Consider the following 17707-nt stretch of genomic DNA (forward strand, 5'->3'; position numbering starts at 1 on the left):
AGCAAAATGGAAGGATAAGGTAAGTGAAGGAGGACTGCACTATTTAGGGGGAAAAAATGTGCCTTTACAACCCCTTTAACTGAGCCTTCTTCTTTAATCCAAGGTGTGTTGATTTTTAGTACAGCACGTGTTGTCCATTGCTGGTCACCATCCAGCCCCCTGGAGGTAACTGTCCGGTACTGTCACTCTGATGACTTCCCCTTACACGTATGTCTCCTGTCCTCTCCACACTTCCCCATTCAGCCTCACAGCAGTCTGCACATTCCTCCGCCGGCTCCCGGGTGCGTTCACTTGCAGACAGTCCCTTTCTTTCTGTGTTTCTAGACGCTCCCTTTAAAGGTTAGTCCTCCCCGTGCTGCCACTCATTCTCGCACGGACGGGGTTGGAAGTTTGCCGACTCTCCCTGGATCGCAGCCAATCAAGGTACCCCCCCTCTCGCATGCCGGCCCCTCCCCTCCTCTCGCTCAGATCCCAAGTTTCTCCTGTGAGAAAAAGCATCGGAGATTGTGGGGGTAAGACTCGGGGTGTCCGGGTCAGTGGGTGGGAGAGAAGTGGGCGCTGTGCCGCCACACGAAAGGGGGGAGTCCTACACATGGGGCCTGCTGCTGGGGGGTCAGCTGGTACGGGGAGGGTGCTGGGAAGGATGACGTGGTGGTGTTGGTGGTGGGGGGTGCGGGCTAGGGGGTGCCAGCGGCTGTGGAAGTTAATGGGAGCGGACAGGGAGCCCTGCGTGTGTGTGTGGGCCGAGCGGGGACAAGTGACCGTGCTGGGTGGGGTTGGGGTACGAGCCTTCTATCTATATATCTATATATAGAGATATATTACCACATAGAGGCCTCCATTGGACCCCCAGGTAGTCCTCTACCCCCTGAGGGACACCTCTCTTCTATTATCAGTGCCATGGGTGACTCCATCACTGTGAAAGCTTGTTCTGGAAGGTTTTTTTATTGTATAAATATATAAAATAATATATAGAATTTCCTACAGTGACCTCCAATGTGTGTGTTGGTTCCACTAATATGAAGGGAGCGCTAGTTGGACTGTACCCTGGCTCTAGTAGAGGCACTAGGCCCCATTGGTGGTGGTGGCGGCTAGACGTCACTACTTATAAAGTTAAGGGCACACCAGTGTAAAAAATAAAATAAAAAATGTTCATTAAAACACATTGCAATTGGGTTTCTTTAATGCATTTTTTGCATGTTTTGGAAGCGGATGTGAAGCTTTTGGAGCTTTTTTTGAAGATTTAATAGAAGCGAAAGCTTTAGGCCTCTTTCACGCTTTATTTTTTGAGGAGGAGGTTAAATTAGTCTCCACTCACACCTAAGTGTTGCAAGGAGCTCCAAACGGCTCAACAAACCAAATTCCTTCCTTTGCGGTTGTCCCAGAAGCTTGAACAGGTGCAGGGGCTACTTTTCAAGCAGGATGGTCCTATTGATTTTGATGTCATGCGAGTTCTTTTATGATAAAAGTCTCAAAGTTGTTGTAAATATATTTTAATCTTCATACATTCTATCGATGAAGATAAACGTCCAAACCCCCCCCCCCCCCCCATATTTACCCAAGCCCGTTCTTGATCCAGTGATGTGCACAAGAGCTGAGGCTTTTCAGAGTCTCCCCTCCTGATTGGCTGACATGCAGGAGCCATTGCTCCCGCTGCCAAGGGGGCAGGGCTGGGCTTATGGACACAAAAAATAGGACTCAGAAGCGCTGGCGGGGGACCCAAGAAGAGGTGCATTTGGGGCTGCTCTGTGCAAAACCACTTTTTTTTTTTTTTTTTTGTTTTGTTTACTTTACAATCACGGACAACTGTCCACTTGCATCCATTTACCTCCGAGTACTTCAAGGTACAACAAAAAATGGAGGTCTGTGCCTTTTTTTTTTTTTCATAGGCTACTTTGATCATTGATCAGTTTTTCTTCTGTTTTTGCATTTTAAAAAAAGCAGAAGGAAAAACTCCTAGGAAACTCTACAAATTGGTCAGTTGCAGGTCCGTTGTGTGCTTCAAAATCCCACTTGCTGCATTTTTGGTGCAGTTACGTTTTTAGTGCAGTTTTTGACTGGCGTGTCCTTCTTTTTTTTTTTTTTTCTCACAGGTGAAAAATGCGTCAAATGCATATGCATTTTTTACACGTTTTTAAAGTGGAGCAGTGTGAAACTCGCTTTACCTTTTTTTTTTTTTTCTGATTTTAAATATGACAGATTGGAAGTGATCAGATTTAAATAGGTTTGAGCCTAGGTTCACACTGCTGCGAATTCAAAATCGCGGTAAAATGCGCAATTTTGCCGCGATTTCGGCGGCAATTTAATGTAAATCGCGGCCCGAAATCGCAAAAAGTAGTACAGAAACTACTTTTTGAAATCGCAGATGCGGCGTCGCACTGATTAGGACAGTGCCATTGCCGACAATTGCCGCCGATTTGAGATGCGATTTGACATGTCAAATCGCATCTCAAATCGTTCCAAATCGTACCCAGTGTGTACCAGGGCTAAAGCGGAAATAAACCCCTCGATTTAAGTTTGAAAAAAAGTTACATTCCTGGCACTTGCTGGGAATAGAACAGTCACATTCGTTTGTGCTCTCAACCAAACTGTCAAACCATCCAATGGCTGGTGTCATAATGGATCACATGTGCAGCATCATGACAGTTGGAGATTAAACTGAGCAAGATGGCAGCTTCCTTGGCTGGAAACGATAGGGTTTACTTCCACTTTAAAGCGGATCTCCACTCTAAAGTGGAGTCCCGCTGATCGGCACCCTCCGGTGTCACATTTGACACCTTTCAGGGGGGAGGGGGGTGCAGATACCTGTCTACAGACAGGTATCTGCACCCACTTCCGGCCCTACGATACGGGCAAAAGACAGGTTTTTTCCTCGTTTCCCGTCCGTCCCCCGTTGTATGCTGGGAACACTCGGCTCCCAGCACACAGCGGGAGCCAATCGGCGGGCGCAGCGCGACTCGTGCATGCGCCGTAGGGAACCGGGCAGTGAAGCCGGAGCGCTTCACTTCCTGGTTCCCTCAGCGTGGATGGAGGGGGGAGCAGCAGGGTGACGAGCGATCGGCTCGTGCTCTGCTGCGATCGGCGCTGGACTCCAGGACAGGTAAGTGTCCTAATATTAAAAGTCAGCAGCTGCAGTATTTGTACCTGCTGGCTTTTAATGTTTTTTTAGTGGCACATCCGCTTTAAGCTGTTTACATTTGGCCATTCATAAATCTAACACGGGTCTGGGAAGCACAGTTTTTTTATTTATTTTAAGTGGAAATAAACACTGAACGGATGCACCCCACTCTGCTTTGATTCAGCAAGATCCTCTGCTGAATGTGCCACATGGTGCCTGTGTGAAAAGGGACTAGGAGTGCCTAAGGCAAATTTGGGACAGGCTGTTTTTAACTTGGATTGAGGCACTTTGCCCACACTTGCCAAATGTTCTGGTAAAAAACAAAGTGAAACAGATGCATTCTGAACAATAGGTGTGTGCTAGACCATTTGTGGTTATGGAACAGATGTTAGGTCTAATTCACAAAATAACACAAGGGTAAGGCTCTCTAAAATAGCTGGGTGACTGTAATTTTCAAATCTCATTGGACACCACTAAAAACAAAAACACATTTATTTTTTTAAGTATTCTTATCCTGGTGTGTGTGTTAGCTTTGTGAATTGAGCCTGTTGGATTGGCAAAGTGTGTGGAAGGTTTCAATAACAAACGTCTGTTCTTTCCACCTCTGTGAACTATACCTAAAGATGTCCTTTGTACATACGGTAATAGTATGTGCTTTCATCACTATTTGTACTACTGATAGAATAGTATAGTAACATTGTAATGTGTTATTGCACTGAACAGGAGTTATTTTTGAAAGCCTATTTACACCTCGGCATACTGCAGAGATACCTGCTGCACCGTTTTTTTTTGTGTATTTGTGGCGCGTTTTTGAAACTGCACCATTCTTTTGAATGGGCATCCCTCTCCAAAATCACGCCAAAGAAGCTCATTTACCAAATGACAATTGTGGCAAAATCACACTGTGTTTGGGGTGCCATTACGAAATGATGGCATTGCGAATGTGTCCAGTGTTTTGCTGTGATTCTGGAATGGCGGGCAGAATCGCATGATTCTGCCTGCCATTCCAATACGCTTAGGTGTAAATGAAGCCTTAGTCCTTTTTGAGAGATATCATTATTTATTTTTTTCAAAAAGCTATTGGTATATATGGAGCAACACTGTGTTATCGGCATCAGGTGTGTACAGTATAGCCAAACTTGCATTACATAAAACCTATATCTTTCACACAGACACGGTCGTACACCTTAAAAATAAATGTTTCTACACCTAGAAGTACAGTACAGGTGTTTTGCAAAGAGCTGCTCATATTAATAACGATGATAAATCGATGACCTGTCATAAAGGCATATGCTACTAACCACACATCTGAGTGTTTACATGCGTACAGGGACAGATGAGCAACCCTGTACACAGACAGTTTGCATCCAGGGCCGTTTGTCTGTCCCTGTACGCATACAGCTACAGCCTGTCATCGATTTGTACAGGTGGCTTTGCGCAAAAATAAAATGCTTCTATTGACCATGTGTGGCTGGCTGAATGAGCCCTAAAGCACACCTCAAAGCCAACTGTTTGTGCCTAATATCAACTAAATTCCACAAACCGTCAATTAAGTACTGTAGTATCATAGACCCTTCAGTAACAAACTTATGGTGTATTAAATGTATCTCGCTTTTGCAACTGGATAAAAGGTATATTCCTAAATTAAGAAGGTGGATTGTGTTATGTAACAGAGCAAAGAACACCTTTTACCTTAAGCCGGCCATAGACGGATCATGCTGAACCAGTCGAATTTCTATCCATCTATGGGCAGGCTGGTTGTATTGATCAACTTCCCTACAACTAGCCATTTGTTTTTTTTTCGTACTATCAGCCACCAGCAGTGATCATTGTACTATGACAGTGGGGAAACCTTCCACTGTTAGAATGCAATAGCATAGCGGGAAGGATTTTCACATCAACACGAAATGTCGGGAGGCAACGGCCAGTTCAACAAAAACTGTCTGACATTCTGCCTGTGTGTATGTCAGTTTCAGCAGCTGACTGCCTCAAGATCAATGCGTTCAGCCAATGGCAGAGAGCGCTGATCAGCGTGTTCTGGAGGGGGAACACCACAGCTCAGCAGGGGAGATAGTGGAACTAACCTTGTATGGTGGTTAGTACATGTACAGTGGCTCCGACCGGAGCTGTCGGGTTTTATTTGGTTGCACGAAAAAAAAACAGTTAGGGCCAGTTCACACCACATGCAGTACAGTATGCGTTTTTTTCCCCTGCATCCAAAACGCATAGAAAGTAGCTTATATGGGTTTCAATGGCATAGTTCACACTAGTGCGGTCAGTTCCGGGAAAAAAGTAGAACATGCTGCATTTTATCTGCACCGGACTGTACTGGAACACTGTAAAACGCACTGGAACACACTTGTCCTTATCTAAAGTTAATAAAAAAAGGGGTGAAAAAGAGCACTGGACTGCATTAAAAACGCACTGGAATGGATCAAAAACGCACATTGCAAAAAAAGCACCTGGAACATATCCGGACTGCGTTTCTATGGTGTGAACTGCCCCTTAGTGTGTACCCGGCTTAAAGCGGGAGTTCACCCAAATTTTTTTTTTAACATTATTGATGCTCATTTTGTGAAGGGGAATCGGGTAGTTTTTTTAAAATCGAAGCAGTACTTACCGTTTTAGAGAGAGATCTTCTCCGCCGCTTCCGGGTATGGTCTTCGGGACTGGGCGTTCCTATTTGATTGACAGGCTTCCGACGGTCGCATACATCGCGTCACGAGTAGCCGAAATAAGCCGAACGTCGGTGCGGCTCTATACGGCGCCTGCGCACCAACGTTTGGCTACTTTTGGAAAATCGTGACACGATGTATGCGACTGTCGGAAGCCTGTCAATCAAGTAGGAACGCCCAGTCCCACAGCCCAAATTTTAATATTCTGAGCTGTGTGGGGAAAAAAATGAAAGCTAGAAGCTGATTGGTTGCTATGGGCAATGGCACAATTTGAGGAAACCTTTTTATTAATACATACCCAACGTCTAAAACTGCATGTGATTGTTCTGTGCTGACAGTAGTCTGTGACTCCACTTTGTTTTTCCCAACTACATACTTTGTAACATTATAAATATCTTGTTATTGTGGTGTCTATGATCAGGGTGATTGTGTATGTGTCATAAGCTGGGGTGTGCTTTATAACATGTGGTCTAATGGCATTTCATTTTCTTGGACTTTGGCCCCAGTAATGTTCATTATTATTTGCCTGGTTTAAAGACTGAAAGGAGTTTACACTTGTCAAATTTGTATTGGGGAAGGAACATCTCTTCATGTTTCAGTTCAGAGCAGCTCACCAACAGTAGTTTTATTTGAGGTTGCACAAGCCTACTTTTAGTATGTAATTCTTTCCTCCATAGTTCAGTTACTTGGCACATTTATGTGTGTTTTTTTTCTCTTCTCCTCCAGATCTTGTAGTACGGTATTTATGCTAGTGGGTCCTCTCAAAGTATTACTTTCCTGGTCTCTGGGCAAGATGCGAATATCATCCATTGATTGTGCCTCGTGTCCAAAACAAACCTCCCTTTGTGCCAGAGTGGAGCACTGACCCTATGTACAGGCACACTTTGGGGAGGGACCCCTCCTCCCTGGAAGCATCCAGTAGCTTTAGAAGGGATTTGGGGGGGGGGGATCCAGCTGCAGTATTAACCCATTGAATGGCCAGCTACAGTCCACTTGTTACACAGAAACAATAGCGTGTAACTGAATTGGCCTGAGGCAAGATACACCATGTGGTCTGTTTTATTCCTGGAAACAACTTGCATTGAGATGTCTCCCATGGTTACCTTTCTTTTCCTTACTTCCAAGCTACAGTTTATTCCCAGTATAGAATACTAAATAGTAATGTGTTCAGCTACACTAGGCTTTATTTTGTTTGTGATTTAATATTCTTGGTTTAAACCTGTGTGTTTATTTGAGTGGGGGGGGGGGGGGGGGTGTCTGTGTCTGTCTATATATCTCTCACCACCAGCAAGCTAAGACAAGTTTAAAAATAGAGATTTTTGCCCCACATAAGGCCCCTTTTCTTCAAGGCAAGTTGTAGTGATATTTATACATTTTTTTAGAACTAGTAATAATGGAACTCTCTATTTAACTATCACTTCAGCACCCACATGTCGAAGATCTGCATACTATAAAAACTGCACCAAATATCTTGACTATTGCACACTTCCTTAAAATCGTACCTTCTGCAGTTTCACATTGGCACGCGACATGTGGCCAGTTTGGGCTTATTTCTGTCTGCGCTGCGTGCAGAATGTTCCTGTATGGTTCTTGGAAACTGTGGGTGTCACATTAAATGTTGTATGCATAGCTATGTGCAGCACTCCCCTGCTTTACACTATCATGTTGACTGCTGTGGCATACAGTCAGTTAATCCAGCATATCTGCTTAGATAATTAAGAGCTAATGTCCATGGGGGAGGGGGTATCCAGCCCCTCCTTCCATTAATTCTCCCCCAGGCCTCCCACCCAGTCTCCAGTTGGTGTATTTGTTTAATCTCTGAACACCCAGTGTGTGATCCCTCGTCTCCTCATACGCTTGAGTGCCTGGATCTACTATGCTGGTCAGTGGAGCAAATAGGGGGTTCAGGGAAGGGACGTGTGTGTTTGGGCTTTATGGGTGATCTTACAATGGAGGTTTGTTGCTCTTTTTTTCCTACAAACAGGTCTTTGGGGAGATATTACAAATTGGTGCTTTTTCTATGTGACCTGCTAAATCACAATTTCTAAACCTTTTTTTTGCCACCGCAGAAATGGTGTTACATAGTGAAGTTGCAACAATCTTTGGCAGCGAAAGAGTTGATTGATACGCTAAACTGTCTAGTTATGTCAGCTTTTCTGCCCTTTTTGTAGGAAATGCACTGAGCCCACTCCCAACAGGATGGGGGAGGGGAAATAGTTTCCCTATAATTTCCTTCAGTTTTAGTGCACTTTACCCTTTTCAGATTTTGCAGATATTTTCATTTAATGTAACGTCAATGAGGATCTCCTGGGCTGCAAAGTAAACATTACTTGCATGCTACACTACGTTTTTTTTTTTTCTTCAAAATTTACGGTATCTTTATTTTAAAACAGTACTTTTTTTGCCCCCCACTGTTGCTTATGACCACGCAGGTAGTCCTAACAACTAGTGATCATTTCATAAACCAATTTTAAATGTAGAATAATCCCTTTCCATAGTTTAATAAAAAAAATATATTGACTTGACATGTGTAAGGCACCTTACTTTGAAGTATACTTGGCTGCATTTTCTTTTCAATTACATTGCACCAAAACAGGCAAATTGCAGGGCTTTTTCATTATGTTTTGCAATATAACTCGATCGTGTAAAAATAAGAAAATAATTAAAGGCAGGGTATTTTATTTTTATTTTTCCATGCATTTTGCTGCTTTTGAAAATACATGTCACCCTGTCTGTTTTAAACAAGCGCTGATCAATTAATGTGAGGGTTTTTAGCCTGTAAGTGTAACATTTCAACTGGGATGCCTGAGCAGCTGTACCTTTTTTGTCTTCTTATTTACACATTGACCAATTGTTCACCTTTTTGTAGTATGGTTAGCTGCGAAAAGGCAGGCTGGATAGTGTATTGATAACAATTCACAAAACTTCACTGTAGGGGACATTCCACAACCTCACATCCTTGTGTTGTACAGTTCAAGATGTTAACATTTAGTCAAATTAGTTTTACTGTACCTAAGGTATATGTCACAGCAAAAACATGTTTTCTAGTTTTGAATAGCGTAGGGAAAACTAAGAATGCACAACAGTTTTACCAGACAGGAAGTGAAGGATTAAAAAAAAATCCCTGCTTTTTTTTTTTTTATATTTGCTGAAAAAGCCTCCATGTAATTTTATTTTTTAAATTAGTTCAGATGAACACTATAGGGCCTCATGCACACAGAACTTATTTATTACATGTACTTGTAAAGCGCCATCAATTTATGCAGCACCTTACATATGTATCTCACATTCACATCAGTCCCTGCCCTAATGGATCTTATAATCTAAGGTCCCTAACTCACATTCATATATACTAGCCATTTTTTTTGGTGTGTGTGTGTGTGTGTGAGGGAACACACAAACTCCAGGCAGGTAGTGCCATGGTTGGGATTCTTTTTTTAACTCTCTTAGGAGCCAGCAACGTCTTTGCAGAAAAAACATTTGACGCTTGTAAAAGTTTTTAATGCTTTAACAAAGGTTTAAGCATGATAACAGGCGTTAATTAATTTCATTGGCCAGAATAAATCATTTATTCTGGCCATCGAAATGTAATGCTTAAGCGCTAAACCACGTTTAGGCGCATTTAGATGCGTGTACAAGGGCCAAGCATTATTTTTTTCCAAACTCGGCTGTTCCTGAAAACACTGGCAGATGGCTTTTTTTTTTTTTCTCCTGCCACTAAACGCTTGTGTGCATGGACACATAGGATAATATGCTGGGGAGTTTAGAGGCAGGGAAAAAAAAAAAAAAGCAGAGCATCTTCAAAAAACTGTGTGCATGAGGCCTAATTTTGTTGCAAGTGGCAAGGTAAGAGGAGGCAGATCTGTGTCAGACATTTGTAAGCACATCCAAGAGCTGCACAGGCACCAGGGTTTATATGCTCCAGTGATCTCTTAGCCAGCATCTCGCTACAGGAAGTAGATACTGACCCTGGATGATGCCTAAACAAAGAGGCTTTGGGTTCCCGATTAGAAGGGCAGATGCAATTTGCTAGGGAGAGTGATGTTACGCATTGTAAAGATCATAAATACTTGTGTCACATTTACATAGTACTTAATATAAAAGTGATTGATGATTGGCCCACTTTAAATCTGTTACACTGACCATATTTTTTATTTTATTTCCATTTTTCTTTTCTTGGTTGGACTTATTTGCTGTTGAATTATTTTTGTATTTGACTAGTGTAGCCAGAGACCTATTTAAAAGATTGGTCCTCTGAAAATGTATTTGAAAGTTAATCTATGTAAGGCTCCATGAACACATTAGCTCCTAATCTTGAGTTTAGGAACTTTAGGCGTTTTTTATTTTTTTAACCATAGTTAATAAACTCAACTCCATGATAGCCTCTGTGTCCATGTAGATTCAGAAAGCTTTACGCCGGCGTATCGGTAGATACGCCGACGTAACTCTGAGTCTACGCCGTCCTAAATTTAAGAGTATTCTGGAAACCAGATACGCTTAAATTAGGCTAAGATACGAGCGGCGTAAGTCTCCTACGCCGTCGTATCTTAGGGTGCAATATTTAGGCTGGCCGCTAGGTGGCGCTTCTGTTGAGTTCGGCGTAGAATATGCAAATGACTAGATACGCCGATTCAGATACGTACGTGCGCCCGGCGCATTTTTTTTACGTCGTTTACGTACGGCTTTTTCCGGCGTAAAGTTAGTCGAACAAATAGCTGGCCTAGTCAATGTTCAGTATGGCCGTCGTTCCCGCGTCGAAATGTGAAATTTTTACGTTGTTTGCGTAAGTCGTCTGTGAACGCGGCTGGACGTAATTTACGTTCACGTCGAAACTAATACGTCCTTGCGGCGTACTTTGGAGCAATGCACACTGGGATATGTACACGGACGGCGCATGTGCCGTTCGTAAAAAATGGCAATCACGTCAGGTCACCAATCATTTACATAAAACACGCCCCCTCATCCTCATTTGAATTAGGCGCGCTTACGCCGGCCCCATTTACGCTATGCTGCCGTAACTTAGGAGGCAAGTGCTTTGTGAATGCAGCACTTGCCTCTCTGACTTACGGTAGCGTAAATACGATACGCTACGCCGCCTCAAAGATGCGCCCGGCTACCTGAATCTAGCTAACAGTCTTTTAGCATAGTTTAGGAGCTGCTGTGGTCAGGGGAGTTGCAACCTCCCTCTTCTAAACTCGGAAGAATCACAATCAGGATAGGAACAGTTTGACCACTTGCCACAATTCCCGGCTGGTGGTCAAAGTAGGCTATGTGTACATGAAACCTACAGTCGGTGCCTTACACCTCTGGTGTTAAAATATCTGCTTGTGAACCTGCTACAATCATTAGAAGGGATCAACACTTGGATTGTTACCCTACTGAGAATGTAACAAAAGTAGTATGAATACACCAAGGTGAACAGGCACACTAAAACAAGGCAAAACTAGACACCAGGCTTAATAGAAGATTGGTTAAATGCAAATATTAGGTCCCCCTTTTGAAGAGTATTTTTCAGAAAAGAAATAATGGTGTTGCTGGCTTGAAATTTAAAGAGAAGTATGTGTTTTATTTTTTTGATTCATACTTGCCTATGTCAATGCAGCATGGGACCAATGCTGCAGCTGTCCACCGCTGTCTCTGCACTGAGAACTGAGCCACCAAACACCGCCAATGGCTCAGTTCTCTCAGATCCCAGAGAGGAAAGCTGCTGACTGTCAATCGGCATCTCTCCTCTCTGATCCTCCACCCTCATTGGAGCCCTGAGCTGTGGAGAGGCGGGGGGCTCGCTGAGACTGCCATCAATGATCAGTTTTTGTTCATAGATCAACAAAGAAATGTTAAAGGGTGATGCATGTTATAGAGAAGACTTTGAAACATGCTTTTTTCAGAGTTTTAATTTTGTTTTATTTATTTATGTAAAACCTTTATCTCAAAAGAGAAAAAACTTGATGCTGTAACTGCAATGTTGGATGGAGTTTGGCTTCAATTTGTTAGTGTATCTAAATTCGCTAGTACATCTAACTCCCCCTCCACCAGACTAATAATACTGATATCCAAAGGTGTCTCTGTGGCCCATTCTGTTTTTTAAAAGAACAAACTCTCTTGCAGATTGTTTACAGAGATGAGATCATTTAACATTGACAGGGGTGCCTACAATGATCAGCTGTTACTTATGTAAGCCTTAGGCCCCTTTCACACATGTGGACCGTATTTATCCATACATTGGTCCCTATGTGATTGCGGATGAACACCCTAATTGTCCGCCTCGGCAAAGATCCGATTTTGCAGACGGAAGAAAACCCTATTTTTTTCTTCCGTCTGCAGAGCGGATCGGATGATTACGGACATACGGTCCCTGTTCATCCGATTTTCCCCCCTATAGCGGAGAAAAGACAGGACGATCCCAGCACAGTGTGCGGGGACCACCCTGTCATCCGCTGAGCTTACGGAGCATACAGAGGAAGATCATTACTGATCCGCCCCGTGTGAAAGGGGCCTTATGCCAAAAGAAAAAAGGTTGCTGTAATTGCTTATAAGGTGTCAGCTGGAGTTTAGCTTCCATTTGTTAGCTGTAAAGCACATTTAAATAAACAAACACCCCCCCCCCCTTTTTTACACACACACACAAAAATCTAATGCAGCCACCACATCTAATGATTGATAAGCTGCAATATAATACCTTTTTGTTTTTAATAGCACTCTCTAAAGTTGCAGGCTTCAGGCCCGTCATTTGTACATTTCCTATTATTGGCTAGTGAGTCACTGATCTATTGCAGGCATGTGCATATGAAATGTTTTTACACCCTGAAAAACGATTCAGCAATTTCAGCTTCCATATTTATATCATGCTGGGTTGTTTTCCATTAGCATTGAGCTGTTTTTTGTTTAGTTTGTGGCAATCTGTTTCTAACAATTTTTTATTTTGTCTTTTGCAGGGTACTGGAATTGGCCATTTTTAAAGTAGGACCTCCTTTCTGGCAGTTGTTGGAAGGAGAGCAGATACTAAAGCATGAGGAGAGCGTCAGTCTACCCAAGCTGAGTCCTCCCTTCTGCCTGCCCGCTTGGAATATTGGAGTGCTGAACCCCACAGGTCTCCGTTGGCAAGTTTCCATTTCCTCAGAAGGTGGAGGAGGCAGTACGTGGCCCCCCTCGCCCGCCTCACCGCGCCATGAAGCTGCAGGCGGTGATGGAGACGCTACAGCGCCAGCAGCGGGCACGGTTGCAGCAGGAAATGGAGGCAAGGCAGCTGCAACAAGATTCAGTGAGTGCTCCCTCTGATGGGGGTTATCCTGCAAATGGCATGGACGACACAGAACCAGAAGCCTTGAAAATACAGCGAGCACAGGCTGCAGCATTAGCTGCTATGAGGGCTGCTGCTGCTGGACTCAGCCAACAGCCAAGCCCCGCTGCCTCAGAAGAGGAGGATGACGAAGAGGAGGATGAAGGGGAGAGCATGCCATCTGAGGATGAGCGAGAAAGGGATGGTGAAAGTGAACATTACCAGGGGATGGGATCGGAGGATGAGGAACTGTGAGTATTTAATGGAGGGAGTTGCACCTTCCCGTTGAAGTACTGTATTGGCGTATAGCACTCAATTTTTTTACCCTGAAAATAAAGGGTAAGCTGTGCCTGTGTGTTATACGCAAGGGGCCGTGGAAAGTTTTTTTCCTGAAACCTCCCTCTTAAAGTTAGGGTGCGTCTTATACGCCGATAAATACGGGATTTGGAATTGGCTTGTGAAGCCATGTACCTTTTTTTTAAATGTCTCGGCTTGCCTTGTATCCTTTCTATTGTACTTTGAATACTTCTTTTACTTTTTCCAAAAATGGTCAGTATTCTTGCTTATTAGAATAAGAAGCATAGTGTAAAAGGTGTGTGAAGAAAAAAACTTTTTAATTTTGAATTAATAACACTTTTTGCTGCCTGTGACCTGTTGGGGAGATTTCCTTTCTCTTTCTGTCCAAGAGACGCAGGAACTGGGAGGAAATCTATCTGAACTGAATAGAATTCTTTTACACAGTTGTTACCAGAACAGGTGTCCCCTCACCAATATTTCCCCTCACCTCTTTCTCAGATGACAACTAAAACATGGTGACCATCTCCTGCATGGTTATTCAGATAAATAATGGCAGAGGGTTTAGCCCTTCCATACTTTATCCAGAAATAAAAAGTTTTGCCTTTACACACACTTTAGAACAACCTGGAAACCTGATGATTGAAACCTTTGGCAAAGCAATGGGGCCTACTTACAGCTCTTCTTTATGTTGCAGAATGATTGTGTTATTTCCCAGTCTGTTTATCTAATATGTAAAAAAAAAATATTCCCAGTGCATTATGTAGAGCAACCTCCTCCTTTTTTGCTTGGCAGTTTAGATTAATTTTAGAATCTTATAGGCTCTAAAATTTTAAAACCTCATATGACCTACCAGTCTCAGCTTGGTAGATCTTGCAGCCATAACTGACTTTGGACTGACTTTTCGATTCACCCATATAGTTCAAAATGGTGGGCAGTGTAAATTCCCTTTCCACTTGAACCAGGCTATTTTTTGCGATGCGGCCCTGCATTACTTTAAATGACAATTGCGTGGTCATGCAACACTGTACCCAAATAAAGTTATTGTCTTTTCTTCCCTTTTTCCGTCCTGCTGGCGCACCGCTCCAGCGTGAAAGCCAACAGCCGCTGTTTCAGGTTGGTTTGCAGGCACTATTTTTAGCACAATAGCACCTGCAAACTGCCCCAGTGTGAAAGGGGTCTTAGGGATATGTTTATTTTAATGGTAACTTGCCAGAAATCAGCGGCTTATAGCAGGACTGCAATAATGCGGCGCACATACTGATGCTTTTTTGGGACCAGTGACACTAAGGCCCCTTTTACACTGGGGCTAGAGGTGCGGTGGCGGTAAAGCGGCGTTATTTTTAGCGGCGCTTTACCACTAATTTCGCAGAGCTATTCGGCCGAGAAAGGATTAAATGCGCATCTGCATAGGTGCATTGCCGGCGGTATAGCCGCGGTGTCCCATTGATTTCAATGTGCAGGGGCGGTATATGCCCCGCTCGAAAGATGCGGCTAGCAGGACTTTTTTTTTTTTGTCCTGCCAGCGCATTGCTCCAGTGTGAAAGCCACTGTTGCTGTACTACTGACACCGACTGGGCTAAAAAATATTCACTGTAAGAAATTACACTGACTGGGAAGGAATTAAGATCAGGGGCGATCAAAGGGGTTGTAAAGGTACAATTTTTATTTTATTTTTCCTAAATAACTTCCTTTACCTTAGTGCAGTCCTCCTTCACTTACCTCATCCTTCGATTTTGCTTTTAAATGTCCTTATTTCTTCTGAGAAATCCTCACTTCCTGTTCTTCTGTCTGTAACTCCACACAGTAATGGGAGGCTTTCTCCCTGGTGTGGAGTGTCGTGCTCGTCCCCTCTCTTGGACTACAGGAGAGTCAGGACGCTCTCTACGTTGCAGAAAGAGAAAAGAGCTGTGTGTTAGTGGGCGTCCTGACTCTCCTGTAGTCCAAGGGAGGGGGCGAGCACGACACTCCACACCAGGGAGAAAGCCTCCCATTACTGTGTGTAGTTACAGACAGAAGAACAGGAAGTGAGGATTTCTCAGAAGAAATAAGGACATTTAAAAGCAAAATGGAAGGATGAGGTAAGTGAAGGAGCACTGCACTAAGGTAAAGGAAGCTATTTAGGGAAAAAAATTGTACCTTTACAACCCCTTTAACTCTCTGCCTAACCAGTGTTTTTACTACACTGTGGGAGATGTGTTTACTAGGGAAAGACCTGGATCCTAGTCCCTGCTTTGCAGAGACACAGGATTCATGCCCTCCCTCATGTCAGAACAGCGATCTGCCTTGTTTACATAGGCAGACCACCATTCTGCCTCTCTGCTCGATGATCGGCAGGACATTTGATTTAAATCAAGTCGATTTTAAATCCCTAGTAAAAATCTGATTTGAAATCATTGATTTATATCCACCCTGGTTCGTGGTACCTGCTGTTTGGCTCCCACTATGTGTAAATTCAGCGGGAGCATGCTGCTGCCGACGTGCATGCAAGCCCCCTAACCTGGAAGAACCTGATCGCGTGTGTGTGTGTGTATGTATGTATGTGTTATATATATATATATATATATATATATATATATATATATATATATATATATATATATGATCTGGTGCAGAAGTGCTGCCCTGTAGCAGTAAAACTGCAAAAGGGCAGACCTTAAGTAGTTCATGTGCCCTGGTTCAGTCACATGATCCAGAAGTAGTGGCTAACTTGTGTCCCTGAGCAGGAGGCAGATAACATAGGGGCTATAAAAGCTGGCTGGACCCCTTTTTTAACAAGACTTATGTTTTAGCTTCTGCTTCTTATTATTTTAAGTGACCATGCCAAAAGAACTAACCTTAATAATTTTTTTTTATACTTTGCTGTGTGGCAAAGCTCCCAGCACTGATGCTTTTTTACATTTATGAGTATGTAGCATAGCCTATCCCCTGCTACCCACTGTGGTTTATTCTGCTGATCCCCTAAATCAGTGTTGTGTCCTGTAGTGACTAAAGCTAAGCACAAAGAATCACAGCAGCCAATGTGGGGCTTCTATTTGACTGAAGCCTCTTGCACTCAAATGTTTTTTGAGTGCAAGTGCAACACTCAAATGTTTTTTTCATATTACTGTACTAACACAAGCAATGTTGGTATAGCATTGGCTGCAAGCACTGTTTGGCTGCTGGTTTTCAAGCATACCTGTGTGACAGAAGCCAGTTGTGAGATTGGCTTCTGTCACACAAGCAGCTGTACACACATGCTGAAAGTCTAAAGGCTGATTTTGGCCGATATTCAGTCTGTGTGTACCCAACATGAGGCCAGGAGCTGTGCTATACATGGCAACATTTCAGCCAGCGGACAGGTAACATTTAAAGATGTTTCTTTTACAAGTTCTTTTGCATATTTGACCCTATGCCAAGATCATTTTAAGGCAGTTCACCATATCATGTTGTTTGTTCAACACAATTTTTTGTTTTTCTCTTTTATATGGTGCTGATGCTATTTCCTAAGAACTTGATAGAGAAAATGAAAACACTCATGTTCTTTCCAGGAACTTGTTTACAATCTGATAAACTAGCCACAGTCATACAAATGAACACACACCATAAAGCCAGTTTTGGGTCAGAGCCAATTAACGAACAAATATAATGCTTTTCACAGCATTTTGTATGTTGAGAGGAAATGGAGGGGGGGGTACCTAAAGGTTTTCCACACAAAATATAACACTACGTTACTGTGTTTTAGTTGGGACCTCTGCTAAGCAAGAATGTCAAACTCCTAGCTGCCTTGTTGGGCCCCTAACCTGGCTTTTACATAAATGGGTCTACATGTAATGACTATTATGTCTGCATGTATAATGACTTGGCAAATGCATAGTTATTTAAATCATTACGTATATTTGTATCAAAAATATCTTCACTGGTGTCCAATGTGCTGAACCGTTAAGTAGCGGTGTGGTAATGCTTGATGCACTGTATGTGACCTGGTGAAGCAGTGCGTGCCAGAAGCTGCCAGCAAGCCTGAGAATGTTGGCAGCTGGTCAAAGGCGGTTAAAAACCTCAGACAGATAGGAAGTTTTTGAAGTTGCAGCTCTCTGTTCACACAGTTTGTGCCAAGTTACTGTGTACGCATGGATTTTTCTTCCCCTACTAGATCAATGTCATGTTATTGCTCTTATGTAACTTCAGCAATAATTACAGACCATGATGCTATAAGATTAAAAGTAGCTAGACTTTAGTTGTTTGTTTTGTGTTTTGCAGTGTCTCAAGAAGCCGCCCTGCAATCTTATCAGTTCTTTTAGCTGTTGAAAATCCACTACCTTTTTTTTGTTTTTGGTAATTATAATGTTGGTTCTGCAAACA

At 43.0% G+C, this 17707-nt stretch overlaps 1 protein-coding gene across 4 annotated transcripts in view; it reads left to right on the forward strand.

Moving 5' to 3' along the window:
• Positions 1-257: 257 nt before the first annotated feature.
• The window catches only part of ARID3A (AT-rich interaction domain 3A), a 102035-nt gene continuing 84585 nt past the window's right edge, over positions 258-17707 (forward strand). For 2 of the 4 annotated variants that reach the window (XM_040322172.1, XM_040322183.1), the window contains exons 1-2: positions 424-512; positions 12729-13323. In XM_040322172.1, coding sequence (XP_040178106.1) covers positions 12962-13323 — 362 coding nt within the window. In that variant the 5' untranslated portion in view covers positions 424-512; positions 12729-12961. Of the gene's footprint in view, positions 513-7585; positions 7676-12728; positions 13324-17707 lie in introns of those variants that run through there. The other 2 variants (XM_040322175.1, XM_040322178.1) reach the window with 2 other exon arrangements.

Source organism: Rana temporaria, chromosome 1, assembly GCF_905171775.1.
Source record: "Rana temporaria chromosome 1, aRanTem1.1, whole genome shotgun sequence".
Taxonomy (NCBI): Eukaryota; Metazoa; Chordata; class Amphibia; order Anura; family Ranidae; genus Rana; species Rana temporaria.